The sequence below is a fragment of the Rhodamnia argentea genome, chromosome 5, assembly GCF_020921035.1.
Source record: "Rhodamnia argentea isolate NSW1041297 chromosome 5, ASM2092103v1, whole genome shotgun sequence".
Classification (NCBI taxonomy): Eukaryota; Viridiplantae; Streptophyta; class Magnoliopsida; order Myrtales; family Myrtaceae; genus Rhodamnia; species Rhodamnia argentea.
The window spans coordinates 27,164,179-27,183,191 of NC_063154.1; the positions used below are offsets into that span (position 1 = coordinate 27,164,179).

Below are 19,013 nucleotides of genomic sequence, written 5' to 3' on the forward strand. Positions count from 1 at the left end.
ATTGATTGCCTTGTGTCTTATCCATTCTCTGACGGTGGGTATATTTTGATTCGTTATTTCTCACATGCATCTCAACAATGGTAATTACTCTAAATTATAATCGACCCAAAGAGCCAAAGGTGGCTTAGCTTGCATTGTCTGAACTACTTGGATTGCTCAGATAATTATAAATCATTAATTTTGGCTAAAATAAATTAATGAGACTTAAGGAAATTTGTACGAAATTTGAAAAACGGATGATTCAAATTAAATCTGTAGTACCGAACAAAATGATCTCGAGAATACCCAAAGTATTTACACGAAAACAAGTAATGTTTATAATAATTTTCGTGTTTACTTTGATTATCATTCGAACATTGCCAATTGAGGAGAGTTATCCATTAAATAACTAATTTTTCCAACGAGCTTTTTGAGGGACGGGAAAAATTTTCAAAATAGCCCATTGAAGTGGGGCTATTTTCTTGAAGGAGTATCCAGAGTAGATCTTGCTTCAAATAAGCCTTTGAAGTGGGCGGCTCGGTCTCAAATCACTCCTAGCTCCTTGGTAAACCAATTCTTGGCCGTCCAAAGAACTTGTGCACCTCAGGTGGCATAATCCAAGCCGTGCCCTTTGGTGGTGAGCGAGGGTGATTCGAGACCGAGTCGCCCCCCATTTCAGAGACATTTTATATTATAAGAAAATGGGCCCCACTTACAAAGGGCTTTTTTGAAATTCTCCGTTTATGGACTGACAGCATAAAGTTTGATTTGCACATGAGGCGATCCTCGTAGTACGAATTTCCTAGGATTTGTGCGGTACGATATTTTCGAGAGGAAAGGTCCCAGCCACGATCAACTTCTGCGCGCGGGCGCGCTTGGGGTCACCTCACCGGTCCGTACGCGACAAAGCGGGTCAATTGCCACGTCGGAAAATCCACGTCCTCATTTTCCACCCTCGTAATTTCTTCGGCTTTTTGAATATTCGTTTTAGCAAAAATAAAATAAGTTGGTGAAACCTTGCCACGTGTCATATCTGCTCCACTTGCACTTCGTCTTCAACTTCAACCTTCTCGAAGAGAGAGAGAGAGAGAGAGATAGAGTAGAATATCCTTTCGATCCCTGCAAAAGGGAGAGATCATCTCGAAGCTTTTCAAAGCCTTTGCAAGTACCTTTCTCGCCTTCTCCCTTTTGACCCTTTCTTGGTTCGCGAAGCGCACGGCGGAGGCTCGCGCGGAAAAAATGGGGAACGGAAGCTCCAAGGACGGCGATGGCGACTCCTCCTCCTCCGGGCGCAAGTCGCGGTTCAGGCAGCGGCTCCGCTTCCACCGCGGCCACAGCCGCCAAGACAGCGGCCCGGCTTCTCTCCTCAAAAGCGCCGACGATTTCGCCGGGATCGCTCTCCTCACTCTTCGCTCAGTAATCTCTCTATCTCTCCCTCTCGCGCTTGTGCGGTCGATGCATCATGCATTGTGATTTTTTTGAGCTCGGACGATCCGTGGGCCGTCGCTGACTTCGGGGTGGCTTTGGGTCTTTGATGAGGTTAGGCGGAGATGAGGTTCAAGGACAGGTGGCTCGCGTGCGTTTCTTTCGGAGAGCAGACGTTCCGAACCGCAATCTCAGATCAGTTGAGCTTCCTTAAAAGGCCATTTTTAGTTTCTATCATCACTCGTCATGTTTTTCTCCTCTCTCTCTTTATAATGCTCCGATCTTGCCACCTCTCTGGTACTAAGTGCTTGCTTTCTTCTTCCTTTGTTTCACTTGTCATGCAGCACTGACAAGCCCACTTGGAACTCCGTGAGTATCCTCTTCTTGCAATCACCTCTGACCTTTTACTCGTTGTTTGTTCGTTGAATTATATTATGTGACGTTATGCATTTGGGCCTTCTTACGCAGTGAACCGAACAAGAGTAATTGTGATGTATTTGTAGTGTTATGACATCATATAGGCTTGTTTATACTCTACACAGACATGGTATGATTATTTACCGGCAAAGGAAAGCTGGTCTTAGTTTGTCCTATTCTCTGTGCTTCAGCAGTGAGTGGTTGCACTTCCAACTGTTGATGGATACATGCTTATGTGCTTGATACACCAGAATCAAACAATCTTTTGATGGAACGACCGAAATGAAAGAATGTTTTCGGGATATTCTGGCTGCTTGTGGGTCAATAAGGTCCTTCTTGGAAAGAGGCTCTGGATAATCTGAATTTCCCAAGATTGTAACTCTCTTTGGGCTAAGGGTGATCGAGGTTAAAATGGTTTCATTCCCTGCAAGTGGTGTTCCAAGAAAGTCTCAACCCCTCAAGGAGTTGGTGTTCGGAAATATATTGGAAGGTGGTGGGTCTGTTTTAGCCATGGATCAAGTTTGAAGTTGGTGATTCGGATTTCCCATCTCGATTCTGGTACAGCTTTTCAGAATCTAATTTTCATCAGGAAATTCCACTATCAAAAACTCAATCCATGTTGCTCATTTCTTGAGTCATGCAAAACATTCAAGGTTTTTTCTCTCTGTATGAGCAGGATTTGATGATGAGAAAGATTTTATACTTGCTAAGATTGGAGGAGAGAATTTAGTCACGTAGTTATGAACTTGAAGTATGATATTGCATACTGCTCTTCTTGACACGGTCAAGAATAGAAATTCCACTTGGACTCTATGCAGTTAATACTCTGCAACTTCTTCCTACTCTTTCTTATTTCTCTACTAGCCTTGGAGCCGGGGAAAGTATGCTGCATGTTGATGACATTTTACAACTCTTCCAGATATACATACTTCTGTCAGCATTCCACCATGTCTGATATGCCTTGCAAGTTGCTTTGGGTCTTATGTTTCTGATTTTGATCTTTGAGCAATAATGTCTCTTCTTATATATGGCCACTTCTTACATTTCCCGTAAAAGTCATGTTAGCATACATATCTTTCTTTCCTTTTCTGTAAATGTATCATGATCTTTTCGAGGTTTGTTGTCAGCATTATTTGAGCAGTATGAAGACTACTGTGATCTCGTCTTACTAGTTGATATTGCTAGCATTTGGTGCAGAAGACATAATCCTTTGTGTGTTTGGCTTTTTCATTCACTTGTTGCATGGAGCATCTCCCTTCAGTTAAATTAGGTAAGGAAATAGCACATTGTTTTGGTCTGACCGCTAACGTTTAGAGTGGCGGCACAGCTTTAAAGATTGGTCCCCAGATCTCTTTGACATATCTGGGAACGAGGAGTCTCTGTGGTGCATTTGTATCGTTTCAATGATGGGATGATTGCTTGGACTATGGAATTCTTGAGGCAAGCCCAAGATCGGGAGTTCGGAGCGTTTGCTTGCTTTTTTGATGTTTTGTTTGACATGAAGATTGCTGCTGCTTTTGAGGATGTTTTGGTGTGGAGCAATGGAAGAAATGGAATTTTCCTGTAAAATATTACTTCAAGCTGCTAGATAGGGAGGTTGTTGGTGGTAGAATGAATTTCCCTAGGAAAGCGGTTTGGAGAGTGAGGGTTCCGACAAGACTTCCTTCTTTTACTTGGGAAGCAACTGTGGAAGGAATCTTTACTTCAGATAACCTACACTGAAGAGGCAAAGTACAGGTTAATAGGTCTTTCCTCTGCAAGGAGGCAGAGACCTTGCGGCATCGCTTCCTTCATTGTTCTTGGACTAGAAATGTTTGGACAGCTTCCTATGCTTGCACAGTAATACCTTGGATTATTGGGGTCTATTGGGCAAGAACTTTGGCCTTGGCAGGGCATTTGTTTATAGTGCAATAGGAAAAGAAAAATGACTCTAATTCTTCTCTCTTTTTTTGGTTGCGGAACTAGAGTGCCTTTGTTGGACACTAATTTTCCATTTCCTTTTTTATTTATTTATTGAGAAGTGGCTTAAAGTTTTATGCTTTTGGTGTGGTGGAAACTTGCAAATGGATGCAAACGCGTTTGTTTATATAGTTGATGCTTTGCCCCGGAAGTGAGCTCACTTTTGGTTTTAAGAGCTTCTTTGTCTATGTCTTTTGTTTTCAAGCTGTTTTTGCATATGGGTTTGCACCCCCTTGGGGCCCTGTAGTTAATCTTTTTACCTATAAAAAGATGCTGCACGAGTTCATCATTAATTGGTGCCTTTCTTCCTTGTGCAGGAAAAGAAACTTGTTCTGGAAAGGAATGGGCCTCATATTGCAAGAATCTCCGTGTTTGAGGTTGAATATCATTTCTTTGTTTATTGAATGGAAATACAACTAAGCAAGCCAGAGAAAATCATGTTCTGTGGAATTGAGGAGATTTCAGAAGCACATATCTTGACCTGTAAAACAAACGAGAAACTACCAAAAAGGAACAAAGCAGACGCACTTGGAAGACTGTTGAGGCAAAAAGGTTTCTAGGATGTCAAAAAATGCTTACCTTGGGAATCTTCATTTAGATATTCTAATCTAAGGGATGATAATGATTTTTCTGAATGACGTCAAAAGCCTTATTGGCAATCATTTTTATACGGTCTAGTGTTTTCAGGAACCAAGATCTTGGCAATGTGATTGAGTGAAGACATTAATCTATGTGTTCTATCATTTCAGACTTGATAAGCTACCTTTGTGGCATAACTGATTAGCATTTTTCTGAACTGGTGTGTAGATGATGTACAGATGCATGAAGAATGATGAGCTCCCAATTAATTAAAACTATGATAGTTGTTGAATATGGATGTATTGGTTCTTAGTTTCAAATTCTGCATGCTGCTGCAAGAGGGATACTCTTTTCTTTAGTATTTTAATCTATTGAATAAAACTGTGAATCAGTCGATTTAATTTTTCTAATCAATGCCTCTTGAGGAACTGGAGAGTATACCAACGCTACCATCACACGTAATTCCTGTTGCTGTAAGCGAAAAAGAAATTGTGAACTTCTTCCTGTAGTATGAATGTATAAGTTGACATATGCCCGTCATAGTGCAATTTCTTGCCTATATGAGTTTGATATCTCATTATATATCCATAACGAAACGTTTTAGGTAATAAATGTCATATATTTTTTCAAATTCAAACTTCTTTAGGTTTGGATTTTAAATGTTGTATCATATATCAGCAGTATATTTGGTCTACAATAACAGTTAATAATCAGTGTCATACTCATGAGAAATATTGCAGAAACTTATAAGTACTTCTTCCAATTACAATTCAAAATGGATATCTTGTAGATAAGCAATTATTAGGCATTGTTGTAATTGTTCTAATGATATTGGATGGTGCGTCTGCCTAGAAGGAAATTCGAAAGACTTTTGGCTGCGAGAATATACTTCTGTTGATTCAAATGTGGTACTTAAGTTGGGTCATTGTAATCATTAAGACTAACTACTTTGCATGTAATTTCCAAGTGCACAAAATTTAGTTAGTGTTTTCTAGAAGGCCTTATGTTTAATGGTAGAACTCCAGTTCATATTATCAGATATAGGTTAGCTGCCTTTTGTGATTGTAAATACAGGTCATGCAAGTTCCATACTAAAACGGAAAGGTGAAAATTGAGACCATAAGGTGACAAAGGTGGCTATTCTGATGTATTTGTCTGTTTTGCTAAATGGAGACCTTGTTGAAAATGTCACTTGCAACTAATCAAACGGAATGGCTGAAGAGAAGAAGTACATCCAATGTCTCGAGCACTAGCAAATTATCCTTGTAGCCATAGGGCAAATTCTATAAAAGTTGTCAGACAGATGATGCTAAGGGTACTGTAGGGCATGTAAGGCTCTTAACTATCAGCAAGCTCCTATAAGGAGATTAGTTGAAAGAAGACTGCTCTCATGTATGAGAGAGAAAAAAATATGGATTTGGAAGTGAGTTTATTCTACAAAAGTTGATGTGGACACAATCGAGGATCAGATGAGAGAACTCTTTCGATGTTCAGACGTGTGAAATGATGACAATCAGAGGTCCTAGTAAGATGATGAGACTTTTTCATTCGATTATCAGGAGAAATGAGTAGGGGATGACCTAAAAAGATGGGAGGAGATCTCGATTTGTGACAAAGGATTTGTTACTAGATAGAGTTGCAATGAAGAAAAAGGCTTGACGCAGTTGTAAAGGCTAGTTGTTGTTTTTCTAGTATTGTCCATGGTCACAATTTTTTTTCTAGAAACTGTTCTGAAGTATCATGTCTAGTAATTTTGAGCGTACCTAGAGCGTTTTGTTTGAATGAATAGGAAGAATCTAGGAATGGAAGGATGACTAGACAATGGGAACAAGTAGGATAAACAAATGGATAAATGATAGGAAGATTTGACTGGCCAAAATAGGAGGTTGATTATGTTATAAGATATGAAACTTCTAAGCAGAGGGGAGGAAAAAAAGAAAAGAAAAGAAACAATCTAGTAAGGATATGGAAAAACCAAGGAGAAGGAAAGGATTGGAAAACAATAGTAGGTTCAGTTAACTGGAACTAACTAGTATGTGAACTTTCCAGTGTGGTCCATATGAGGAACTTTCATTGTAGTGCAGAACCAGCTAGTCCTTGGCATAATTACCTTCACAACTTCAAGTATTAAACAGGTCATGTCACTGATTTGCCTAATGGATTTTTTTTAGAATGCTTAACAATGTAACTACCGATTTCCAAAGCATTCATCACAAAAAACGTAAGTGCCATGGAGTTGCAAACCTTTCCTCATTTGGTTATTTACAAGTTCCCTAAGGGCACTTTTTGACAAAATCCATGTAAGATAAATATGAGGGAAACCTCCTGGGGGAATTGAAGAGGAGGTTTGTGGCTAAATAACGATTGGTATGTCCCATTAATTGGAGGCAAACCAAACTTGACCACCCATAGTTGGTGTGTATTAGGTATGGCCTATTTCTTCTTTTATCATTTTGTGCATTTGGTCGAGAGGTTGATTTTGTTTCTTTTGCAAAAGGAATCAAAATAAGTGTCTTGTGGAATGGCTTTGGTTGAATACCCTGGTCTATTGTCTTCCATGACAATCTTTTGTGTGTAATTTTTGGGCGTGCAGACTAATAGGATTTCAAAGAACAATCTAGTTGGTTATTGTGAGCTAGATCTGCTTGAAGTCTTGGGAAAGGTGAGTGATCATTTATATCTGACCATCATAAATTTGTCTAATGGTTATATTTCTTATTCTAAGTTCCTGTTCGTTCGAACCACATTAATTTTCTTTTTGCAGGACTCAGAATCTGAATCTGAGGTCTTGAATTTGTTAGACCCTTCTAAATCAGATGAAGTGGTGGGCACTATCTTGGTTTCATGTTCTGTCGAGGTGAGTGGACAGTACATGATTTTAGATCGGGGCCAATGTAATTGTGTCTGTTATCAACATTATGTTGAAATGTCAATAGGATCCTGTGGAAACAGAGAAGAGTTTTGCAAGGCGCATCTTGTCAATTGTGGTATGTTCTACTGTTGTCTTTGTTATAATTAACATAAGTTCAAGTTATGTTGTGGAGGGTTAAGCTTCTGGTATTTTGCACCTTATACCATTCTTTCTTCAACACTTTGTAAGTTTATTAGTACCGTCCAATAATTTTCATCGGTATGTTCATTGCCGGATGGAAAACCATAAAAACAAGTTATGTTTCATCCAAGTATGATGGCTAAGGGTAGAATTTTTTTTTTTTTTTTTTGCATGGGTAGACACTCAACTTTCGTTACATTGAAAGGGACAATAGGTGTGTAATTCTTTTATTTGATTTTGCTTGGAAACTTGAAGAAGGTCTTTATTCAATAGTGGTATTGAAGCTATGAATATTAGAAGTCCAAGATTTATGAGTGTCATAAGTGACAGACCATTATCATTTGTGAAGCTTCTTATTGCATATTCCATTTATATGCATAAGTTATGTACACTTTGTTTTTCATTTATCTGTGACATCTTGTTTTCAAGTAAGTTAAAGATATAAATTGAATCAAACTCGGTCTCTTCAACCAAAAGTCGGGAGTTGTGGTTGAACTTTCAAATATGTTATAACATCAGTTGTCTAGGATTCCAGTACCATACTGGCCATTCTTTCGATAGGCTGCTTAGGTTTCTCTCTCTGCATATCTTAAGTTAATTTTAGACTTGGTTCTTGCTTGAAGTGAAAATGAAAATGGTGCGTCATGCTTACTTGACATGCTGTGCTACTGCTAATGACCAATTTCATGTATGTAAAATCAAGTAGTGGGAAGGTGTTGACCATGTTTCGATGGCATCCAAATTCTTCCTCTTCACAATCCTGTAATGCCACATATGATGTGGCTACTCATGATCATTTCCCTATAGCATGGGGTATCCGAACCTTTTGGCTTGAGTAAGCCACACATATGCACACAAACAATTATGTCCATGTGGATGAGGGTAAATAGACTTTAATTAAATTGGCGTGGGTCAAATAAAAACTACTTTTGCTGGAGAAATTAAGAGAGTTGTGATTATATAATCATGGGCAATATGGTGTGCCTCTGCACGATGAAAAAAAGCAACTGAATAACTGAAGTTAACTATTAGTTTGGTCACTGGACTGTGCAGAATCATAGACAAAATGCGCTTAACAAAAACAGATGGACGCATATAGCAGGAAAGTTTCATCTCTTCTCTCTGTCTCAATCTCAATGCCCGTACCTCAAGCTTAATTCCACTATCCTTCCGGGTCATAGGTTGATCCAAGTTCCAGTCACACATTTTTCCTTTGGAGTGTCTGACCACCATGCCATAATTAGGACATTCTTTTAGTGCTTCTGGAAGTAGTTCTACACAATGGAGAGTTCTGTATTGTGTCCCCTCTCATAAGTAGGTCTTTTTGTTAGGTGACAATCTAGGTCAATTTGTCATGGAACAACCTCTCTAAAAAAGCAGGGGTAAGGATGAGTACATCTAACTGTTCTAGAACATACACCTTGTGCACGGGACATCTTTTTTTCCTCTTAAAAAGTAGGCCTTCTGTTGTGTCGGTCAAATTTTTGTAGATTTTTCGTAACTGGTTGACCCCTTTATTTTTCCTCAGGACTACAATGAAGATGGGAAGCTCTCGTTCTCCGAATTTTCTGACTTGATGATTGCTTTTGGAAATCATTTGGCTGCTAAAAAGGTTAGAGTCAGTTGTTGAACTGCATTAGTTATTGGCATCTCTTTACTTTGCGTTTCATTTGTAGGACTCATAAACTTAAATTGTTATATCTGTCACGGATATGTTTGGGAGGGGAATGAATGTAAGGGCACTTATTGTGCTCTAGCATATGTAACACACATATACATGCATATTCACTTGCATGCTTATATGTCTAGTTATATATATAAATGCGTATATATAATGTGCATGTAAGAGCAAAACGGATAACTGTACGTGCATGCAGCGCACAAGCATGCATACATGAAAGAAATTGATGGCCAGATACAGTGACAACACTGAAGTTACTTGTTTTAGTCTTCGCGACTATAACAAGACTTGGCTTCCCATCAAGACAAAATAATTATTTGATTTTAAAAAAAGTGACTGAGAATATTCTACATGATTATATTTATAATTATCTTCTTCTGGTCGGAGTATTTTTCATAGATTTGAGGTGTTAAGTATTAAATAAAAGTCAAATCTTGAACTCCACAGGCAAAAACCATTCTAGACACACATTAAAGAATATCTCTCCTTCTCAATCTACAACCCATGCACAACAGGTCTAATAAAAAGGAAGAACTGTAGACACCCAGTGAGCCAACTCTGCGGTATTAACTCTGTACTTGCTTGATCTGGCTATAAATGGGATTGAGATTCACTCAACAATAAGCTCCATCTCATTACACTCCTTAACGATAAATAAATACATGACAAGTGCATAGAGATATCAGTGCTTGTGCAGAGATATCTAAATGTTGGGTCTCCGACTACTCTATGAATTCACATGAAAAGAACACCAATTAACCAAGTGCTTATCTTGACATGTACGGATATGCGTTTTAATTTGGTCCGCAACATTCCGCCTTTTGAGTGACATATGGTGCCTCTGGGAAGACCTGGACTGTCTGGCGGTTAATGCTTCCCTCTGTCTTTCTTGAGAGATGTCGTTCAATAAATTATGTAAAAGACTATTCAAATTAACCCTCTTGCAAAGCCATCTTGGGGCAGGAGTAGAAATATACCTGGTTAAGGTTTAAAACAAAATCTGCGCAAATGAAGGATTGCTGTTGTTGCTTGGAAATTTTTCAAGGTCTATTTAATGATTATGTTTGCTGTTTGCCAGAAAGAGGAGCTCTTTGAAGCAGCAGACGTAAATGGGGATGGTGTGGTCTGCATGGATGAGTTAGCGGCCCTTCTTGCAATTCAACATGAAAAGTAAATATTTGCATTGATTGATGAGCTTTAAATTTTTTATGCATTTCTTAGTTAAATTTGCAAATGTCTATAATGAGAATGAAGCACTTCAGTTTGCTTTTATTTTTCTTATAACTAGTGAGCTCAAGATATTGATAAAATATTGGTCACAGTCGTGTAACATTATAGAAGATTTACCAACAATTGGAGCACTGACTTTTTAAATTATTAGTTCTCTTTAGTGTTAGCGTGATTTTGTTATTCCCAGGTGCTAAAGCCAAATGCGCTGATATCATGCCAACCAAGCAAACCACACCCCCCCCTTCCCCCCTCTTGGGCCCCGCCGCAAAAACCCCCACCCAGCCCCCCACAACCAACAAAAAAAAAAAAAGAGAAAGAGCAAAGAGAACCAAAATGAGGGAATTTTGATGCAGCAGCAGGTGGCACGAGCAAAAAATCTCCCAGTTTGTGCATGATAATTGTGGATTTCTAAGATGATTTTCCATCACATATGGTGCATTTGATGGTAGACAGCCACTTCTCAAGGAACATTATAAATATAGGCTCTTACTAGTTTGTGCATTCATAAACTATTCTTGTCTTTGAGGGACCCATCCAAAGTTGTCAAAGGCCTTCTTCTAGACCTCATTCAAAGAGAAAGATATCGGTTGTTTGGAGTTTCTTTTTGTATATTATATGGATGATCCGCAGCTAAGTTCACGAGTTGGAGATAAGCGGACTTGAACTGTTGACATCCACCATAGGATAAACCACCACGCCCCGCCCCCCCGCTGATTCTTCATAGAGGCCAACAGTAGACTATAACTCGGCCACGAATACAGCTTACAACTTTCATCTATTGTGCTGCCAAATGCGAAGAATCAAAGAATTATAGATGAATATAAAACAAATTTTATTGTGCAAATCAAGAACTTAACATTGCCATTACGAGAATTACAAACCCTTATGCACATTGACACTTTGCATATCATTCGGTTGCAGGGAGCCGCTTGTGAATTGTTGCCCAGTCTGTGGTGACATTCTCAATGTTTCAGATAAGCTGAACACTGTAGTACACTTGACTCTCTGTTTTGATGAAGGGAGTGGAAACCAGGTTATGACTGGGGGATTCTTGACCGATAAACAAGCTTCCTCAGGGTGAGGCCTTGTTTTCCTGGTCTTAATATTTTGGAAATGCTCTAATGCTTCTTACATGTTCATCTGTTAATGGTCAAATATCATCTTTTAGGTGGATGTTCAAACTTAGTGAATGGGCCCATTTTTCATCTTATGATATTGGCCTGAACTATGGATCTAGTGCTTCAAATATAGTGGTATGTTTCCTTCTACTGATACTGGTCCTCCCTTTACTAGAACAAGTTGCACTCTAGGTCATATAATGAATTGGGCTGCCTTTTTGAGAATGACGTGCTTGCTGGATTCATTGTCATGATTGACACAAAAGAATGCCTTTGAATTGTCATAATAGTAAGATGTGCAGTTCCATTCATTTATGTGCCCTGATGAAGTGGCCATGTGGGGACTGGATTTAGACACCAGCCTAAAACAGTTTAGTGGATGGTAAACTTCCTTCTTTTGGATCTTCTGTTTTGCTCTGCTGCATCTGGGCTGTCCTCTAGACACCTTTGGAAGGCAGGGAGTGTGACAACATATACGCTTCCCTTTACTCCATAGGGACTTCTCATCAGTTACAGGGTTTGGTGGCCCAAAATTGACTTGGTTTCGCCAAAAGGCATCATCTGTAGAAGCCCGAGTCGCAAGCTATCCCTCTTGCAGTGGGTTGGCCTCCTAAGTTAGGTTGACTTTGACGAGGGTTGTAACAATATAGGTTTTCTACATTGGCTTAGTTCAGACCATATGGCCTCTCAGTGTTCAATGGATGGGGGTGAAGAATAGATTCTGTCACCTTGCCTTTGATATTGTACTGTACCTCAGCGTACCTCTAAGTCTTGAGCAGGAAGTTCTGAAACCTTTTCAAGGGAAAGAATGAATACTCCCCCTTGTGGCATAATTGGCCCAGTGGTATATTGCTGTGGAAATGCTAATTGGCGCATGTTGTAATTGTAGCTCTTGAGAATGTGTTTTTTTTTTTTTTGGCTGAGCGAGGATGTGCAGTTGCCAAAGGAGACAGTTTTTACCAAATCATGCTTTGACCCTGGGCTGCAAAATGAATTCCTGCTCTGTTTCCGTCCATTTCCCCGGTTTGATAAGTTTTGGAGAGGAAGATGGAGCTTGAGAGATGTGTTGAAGGAATAGTAATTTCTAGACAAGCCGTTTCAATAGATAATCAAAAGCCTGAATCAAACTTGCTTGACCAATGAGTTAACTCCAGAAAAGGTCTCCGTAAAACCATGTTATTTCCATTTGTTGAGGGCTTCAGCAGGACATTAAGCTGGGGCTACGGCTGGGTATTTCATTGTTTCTTCCTGCGGTGCATTGGAAAATTTGCACTTGGGTAACTGCTAGCTAGCTAAGTTACCGATTTGTGACAAGGGAACCTTGGTGCAAGCTTTGCTTGTTGTTATATGCACTATTTCAGCAGTACTAAGACTAGTTTCCACCAGCATACATGAGGTCAGTATCTCATCCTTTCTACAATGCTAATGAACTACAATATACGTGATTCTGTGATCCATTTTGACCTTTATTTTCCTTCAGTTGGAAGATGATTCTTCTGTAAGGCCATTTGTGATTATAAGAAGAAGCTTTAGCATTTGTGTCTTCTGAACTTTGCTTTTTTTTGTAAAATTGTTTAAGAAGCAAAATTCCAAAATTTGCAGCCATTGTTGAGGTCTGTTCTAAACTATTTTTTTCTTATTTACTATGAGCATTCAAATATCATATGAACTATGCTGGCCTTTCATTGGTTACACATTTTCTTCTCATCCAAGTTGAAAGACATCACAGTTATTGTTTTTCAGGTATTTGACCGGAGGACTAAGAGACTAGTGGAAGAAATAATTGATGGAAAAATTGTATTGTCAATGAGAGCCATTTACCAATCGAAATTTGGGCTAGGCCTTATTGATACAGGTGACTTATAACTTCTGCCAACTAGTAGAGGCTGGTTTTCTTAAACAGCTCTTTCCCTGCCTTTTCCTGCCTTGAATGTAGGGATGTGAAGGAGCAGAGTTGAGCTGAAAACTGCCAAGCTCACGCTCGACTTGTGATGGGTCGAGTATTAATTTTCATGCTCGAGCGGAACTTGATTGAAATATTGAGATGCTCAAGCTTGACTCGAGTGCAATTGATTTTTAAATAAAGATTGATCTTTAGCTGGAGCTCGAGTTTTATAAGCTCGATTTATTATTTTTAAAGTAGTGTGTCTATTTTTATGATTTATTTAATATGCTTCACTCAAAAAATGAAAGCTCCTTTAGCTTATGAGCCTATCAAGCTGAGTATTAGCAAGCTCAAGCTCAATTCTATAAGATACTCGAGTAGCCTTGAGTAGCTTGGACTCGAGCTAGACTCGAAATTAGGCAGGTCAATTCCTATTGGTCAATGAGTTGAGCCCCAGCTACTCGCTAGTAGCTTGACTTGATTTAACTCCTACTCAAACTTTTTGTCTTGTGACATTCATATAAGACCATATGTACAGTAGGTGAACACTTCTAGCCTTAGAATGCAAATCATATGTAAGTGTCCCTAACCTTCTGTTTGTCCGATTAATGTCAGTCAAAAGTTTTACTGACCTTTCCGTAAGGTTTTCACTATGATTGTTTTGAGCTAGTTTGGTGATAGCGCATAAGCTTATGTGCCTTTTGAAATTCTTCGTTGGATTTTGTGTTTTAGAAGATGTGGTAAATCATTACTTCTACAATGGGCTGAATTGCAGGAGCAAAAGAGATTTTGCAGAGTATTTCTGAAAAGCACGGCAGGAAAATGAATTCTGTAGAATCTGCAGAAGACATACCAAAGTTCCTTAAATTTTTCAAGGCACGTTGACCTCATGTTTATCGGTGAACTCAGGATTTAATCATATTATAAGTGGAAAAGTAATCTCATGAATTTGTTATCAGTGCAAGGACATGATGGCTTACTCCCCGTTACATAACTTACCTATTCTTGTTTCTACTAATGTCATTGATGAGGTTGATGATACAGCCAATGAATCATTCATGGATTGGTGTTGTTCCATTGCTCTCTTTGTTAACGAAGTTCTGTTGCTTGATAGTTGCTATTGGATGTTCGCCATTAAACCAATTTCCTAACACTAATCACTTTGCCGGATGGCTTATTTGTGTTCTATTTATCCAAACTCTGTGTGATTCTGTATGAATTTTGAAATTAATATTGCCCTGAAGTTCTGTTTTATAAAGATCTCCAGAGTTATGTTGGTCTTTAGCATCGATTTTTCTTTGCTTGCTTGCTTTTCTTTTCTCTGCTCTTGAGCCGCAGTAAGCAAATGCAAAGTTCACTATCTATTTTAGACTTAAAACTAAGCATCAGATGAAGATGTATTCTTTCGATGTTATTAGACTCCCAGAAGCTGAAACTATTGTAATCTTTAGATGTTCTTTGCTGTAAATTATTCATTTTGTGGTTAGACCACTAGTACTTAAGGGCGGTCCTCGTGGTTTTGCTTGTAAATAGGGAAAATGTAAGAAGAATGCTTGCATAAAGTAATTGCGACATTGTTAGTTACAGCGTAGAAATGCTGCTTTTTAAAGATAATCTCGCTGTATTTAATTTCCGACTTCTGAGCTCTTTTTGGCTTTCTCGAAGTTGTATGTCTTTCCATACATATGCCAGTATTTTCCAAATCACTTGCTAAGTGAAGTCAATTGAACAAGTTCATATTCTTTCGAATTTTCAAGTCACTAATCTATCAACCAGCCACCTGAATACTAGTATGTGCAATTTGCTTGCTTATTTTGTGTGGCCAAATAGTACCTGTATCCAAAAATTAGATGCATAATGTTGGACTAACTACTAGTTACGTTCTTGTGCTTTCTGTGTTGTGAACATACATTGATGCATATGCGATTGTTCGTGATATAAGATATTTCCTTCATGTATTGTCAAGGGTGTTCTCATCATGTATACTGTTGATATCCTTTTGCATGAGAACCATTATAGATAGTCTAAATCTATATCAAGTGACAAAGTAATGTTTCCAAGCCAAAAGAAGTACAAAACTATATTGTATGGCGAACAAGTACCTTGCCATGCCCTAATTAATGAGTTGCTCTCTGGAATGTTGTAGGATCAAATTAATATGGCTGAAGTCAAGTATCCGTTGGAACATTTCAAGGTAAGCCCCAAGATTTGGATATGTTCTTACTTCAAAGCCCCACGAAATGTTCTCTTAGCTTGTACACTGATTCATCGCAATGTTTCTAGAATATCTTTACTTGCTTGTGCTATAAGTTCAGTACATAAATCTTGAGTGTGACCTTCGTAATTGTCCTGAAAATCTTTGATATAGTTGAATCTTTCAATTGTGGGCTTCTAACTCTCTATCAACAGACTTTCAATGAATTCTTCATAAGAGAGTTGAAGCCTTGTGCGAGACCCATTGCCGCCATGGAGCATGACAACATTGCTGTCTGTGCTGCTGATAGTCGTTTAATGGCTTTCAACAACGTTGAAGACAGTACTCGGTTTTGGGTTAAGGTATTTTCTACTCTCTGGAGCTGAATTAACTTTAACGTCTGTAGTAAGACTTCTGTCCGCCCCCTCCCCAGGAAAAAAAAAAAACCTACTGTTTGTGGGCGCTTTTGAATTTCAGAGATGACTTTCCAAAAGTGGGACTTGCAGATAGGATTCACATGGAGGCAACTAGGGACATGTTATTAATTTCATGCTTTGCTTGTAGGATCTGATTCATTTAAGGCACTACAGTTATTCACAGTTGTCAATTCTGAATAAATATATACATTATAAAGAGACTGAGAGAGAATGATTTTCAGTGGCTTAACACTAATTGTTGGTGCCTTTGTCTGACATTTTCTGTTTCATGCTGCTCTTAGGGTAAAAAGTTTTCTGTTCAAGGCCTTCTGGGAAATGAGATAAGTTCGAGCTCTTTTGAAGGTGGGTCATTGGTGATATTCCGATTGGCACCACAGGTAACTAATATTGTCTGTTCTATGCAATGCAGGGCTTCTTTCTCTATAGTGAACACAAAATTCCAATTTTTGCAGGACTACCATCGCTTCCATCTCCCTGTCACTGGAATCATTGAACAATTTGTGAATATACCTGGATGCTTGTTCACTGTGAGTTGAGTAACAGTGCTTGTAAAGAACTTTGTTCTATGTGCTCTGTCAATCCTCTGAATGCATTGGCATGTCAATCTAGGTCAATCCTATAGCTGTCAATAGCAAGTACTGCAATGTTTTCACGGAGAACAAGCGTGTTGTATCTATTATCTCAACAGAACATTTTGGAAAGGTTTGTACGCTTCCTTATTATGGATATCCTTTTGTTTTTAAATGTTGCATGCAGTCCCCGAAAATGACCTAGTGAGTTGCCTTGAAGTTTCTCATACATAGCCTGAACCAGGAGTACAAAATTGTACACTCATCTGGACTCGCTCTTTTTGCTGTTCTACAGCAGCCATTTTGCGTGCAGTACTTAGTGTATGTATATATGAATTTTGTTGGTGCTTTCCTCCTTATTTACGGGAAGAAGATTGACAAAGGTCGTAAAATTGTATATGCAAAATTACTTTATGTTCTAGCTTAATTGTTTTACATGAAATCAGATATTAAGTTTTTGTTTACATGAACTATCGACCTATTTCAATCCATCGTTGCCGTGGGCATCTGTACATTATGTTACTTTGTGTCTTTAATCAGTAATACTGAAGAAATTTAGCATTGCTTTATGACTTGTTTGACATATGGAAGTCTCTCTGCTCATTGCTCATTAAAGTAACTTGAAAAGAATATTAGATCCCAGGTCTGCTGCTGAACAGAATTCTTCGGGAATCTGATAGACCAAGAGAAGATGGAGCAGATGTGACCTTTGAATCTATCATGACAGTCACTGGAAAGTTGTGATTATTAGAAGTGTGGATAAGAGTATCTAATATCCTTGCGGGGTTGGCATGTTTTCAAGTCAATGTCGCTGACTCTGGCTGCCGAGTGGGTTCGACACGTTCTGGACTAGTTCTTTGATGATTTTCCCTTTTTTCCCTAGAAACTAGTTTTGATCTTCTTGTGGAAACAATCAACTCCCAGTGATCTTTGCATCCACTTTAACCTTTGAGTTTATTGTAGTCCATATATTAATCTATTACATGTTTTTGCCCCTCCTTTTATGTACATTTTCCTTTATTTTAAGAAATCTGGGTATGCCTTTCTTAGCTTCCTTATCTTTTTGTATTATCTTGGCTGCAGGTGGCATTCATTGCTATTGGAGCAACCATGGTAGGCAGCATCACTTTTCTGAAGCAGGAGGGTGATTGTGTTAAGAAGGGTGATCAGGTTAACAGTTATTAAGTTGATAATATTACTGTCTCTATTTGCATAAGGCATGAATTTTGATTTGCTTTTAAATTTGTAAAAATTGCAGTTTGGATATTTCTCATTTGGAGGAAGCACTGTTATTTGTGTCTTTGAGAAGGTCAGTTCCAGATGTACTTTTTATTCTGCTAATTCAGCTTCGAAAATGTATTTGTTGAAGAAGATTACATTGTTTGAGGGAATAATCAAGATTTCCTGTAACTGTAGATTGATTGGATACTCATGTATTTGGTCTGCATTATTATCTAGTTCTCTGCCCAAATGCTGTCTCTAGATGAACTTAGTTGCAAGTTTAGCAGCTGATTTCATCTTTCGGTTAATTCAACAGGATGTAATTGACATAGACAACGATCTCCTAGAGAATAGTAGCAGATCACTTGAAACCCTAGTATCTGTGGGGATGAAGCTGGGTGTCGCGGCCAGAAAACAAGCAGAAACTGGGATACCAAATCTGGAGAAGATGGTCTTAGAAGCTTGAGGAAAGCTCATATCAGTTGATTTTTGGAATTGACTGCCTGTTGATTGTTTGTAAAGTAGCTCTGACAAACTCGTCCATCGGCTCTGGATACTTCACTCTGTACATTGGCATGTTTGTAAAGAAGAATTTGAACAAGAAGTTGGTTTAGGTTGTACAATTTATCGTGTCTTCCATAACAAAAACTATAAGGAATTGCAAACAGACAGACGTGACAAACATTTGTAAACGGTGCCTTGCTGCTAGCTGGTACAAGCTTGGCATGATTATCTTCATGGTAAAAACTGTGTGCTTTTAGTTATACATGGATTTTGACAAAAGAAGTTGTACATGGATAAATTTGCAAGTAATGCAGGTATATGCCCTTATTCATTGTGATCTACGATTAAGTACTCTTTATTTTTAACTGATCGAGTTAGAGGTCGAACTATTATATCGACACAACTCCACAGTCAATATTCGTGATTCAAGGTTTGTTCTATCATTAGACGATATTCTTACACAGCAGACTGTACTCGTGTGTGGTTCGTATTCTGCCGTTTCGTATTGTTAAATTTCCTGTTCAATGTGTGCATTTTTTTTTTTTTTTACACGTGTGAACCTTGAAACGTTCTAGTTTTCGTCTAGCACGGAGAACAATTAAGGTAGTCCATACAATGGAGTAATGCTAGTTCCGAATCAAGTTTTTTTCAGTTGAACGGCTCGTTTCTTGCAATTTTTTTCAGTATCACACGTGGAAGTAACATTTATATTACCGCGTATTATCCCAAATTTGGAGTTTCGTGCAAAATTCTGAAGTAGATA

At 38.5% G+C, this 19,013-nt stretch overlaps 1 protein-coding gene across 3 annotated transcripts; it reads left to right on the plus strand.

Moving 5' to 3' along the window:
- The first annotated feature begins 1,065 nt into the window (after positions 1 to 1,065).
- Positions 1,066 to 18,436, plus strand: LOC115755136 (phosphatidylserine decarboxylase proenzyme 2-like). Of its 3 annotated transcripts, none has more exons than XM_048278629.1 (21): positions 1,066 to 1,395; positions 1,524 to 1,603; positions 1,749 to 1,773; positions 4,098 to 4,157; positions 6,953 to 7,021; positions 7,124 to 7,216; positions 7,296 to 7,346; positions 8,940 to 9,029; positions 10,171 to 10,262; positions 11,244 to 11,399; positions 11,491 to 11,575; positions 13,184 to 13,295; positions 14,101 to 14,201; positions 15,472 to 15,519; positions 15,735 to 15,881; positions 16,238 to 16,333; positions 16,409 to 16,483; positions 16,566 to 16,658; positions 17,609 to 17,695; positions 17,784 to 17,834; positions 18,063 to 18,436. In XM_048278629.1, exons 1-21 carry the CDS (start codon positions 1,219 to 1,221, stop codon positions 18,210 to 18,212), a joined length of 1,938 nt encoding a protein of 645 aa, XP_048134586.1. In that variant the 5' UTR covers positions 1,066 to 1,218; the 3' UTR covers positions 18,213 to 18,436. The 3 variants fall into 3 exon arrangements, with proteins under 3 accessions (XP_048134586.1, XP_030550300.1, XP_048134587.1); XM_030694440.2 differs by having other exon boundaries at positions 8,940 to 9,023; XM_048278630.1 differs by lacking the exons at positions 1,066 to 1,395; positions 1,524 to 1,603; positions 1,749 to 1,773; positions 4,098 to 4,157 and adding an exon at positions 5,161 to 5,264.
- The last annotated feature ends 577 nt before the right edge of the window (positions 18,437 to 19,013 follow it).

Bases quoted from the DNA above. Each gene is read 5' to 3' on its own strand.
- LOC115755136 (XM_048278629.1), top strand. From the start codon at position 1,219: ATGGGGAACGGAAGCTCCAAGGACGGCGATGGCGACTCCTCCTCCTCC. The intron at 1,604-1,748 runs GTTGAGCTTCCT...CTTGTCATGCAG, and splicing joins CGAACCGCAATCTCAGATCA to CACTGACAAGCCCACTTGGA. The intron at 7,022-7,123 runs GTGAGTGATCAT...TTCTTTTTGCAG, and splicing joins TGCTTGAAGTCTTGGGAAAG to GACTCAGAATCTGAATCTGA.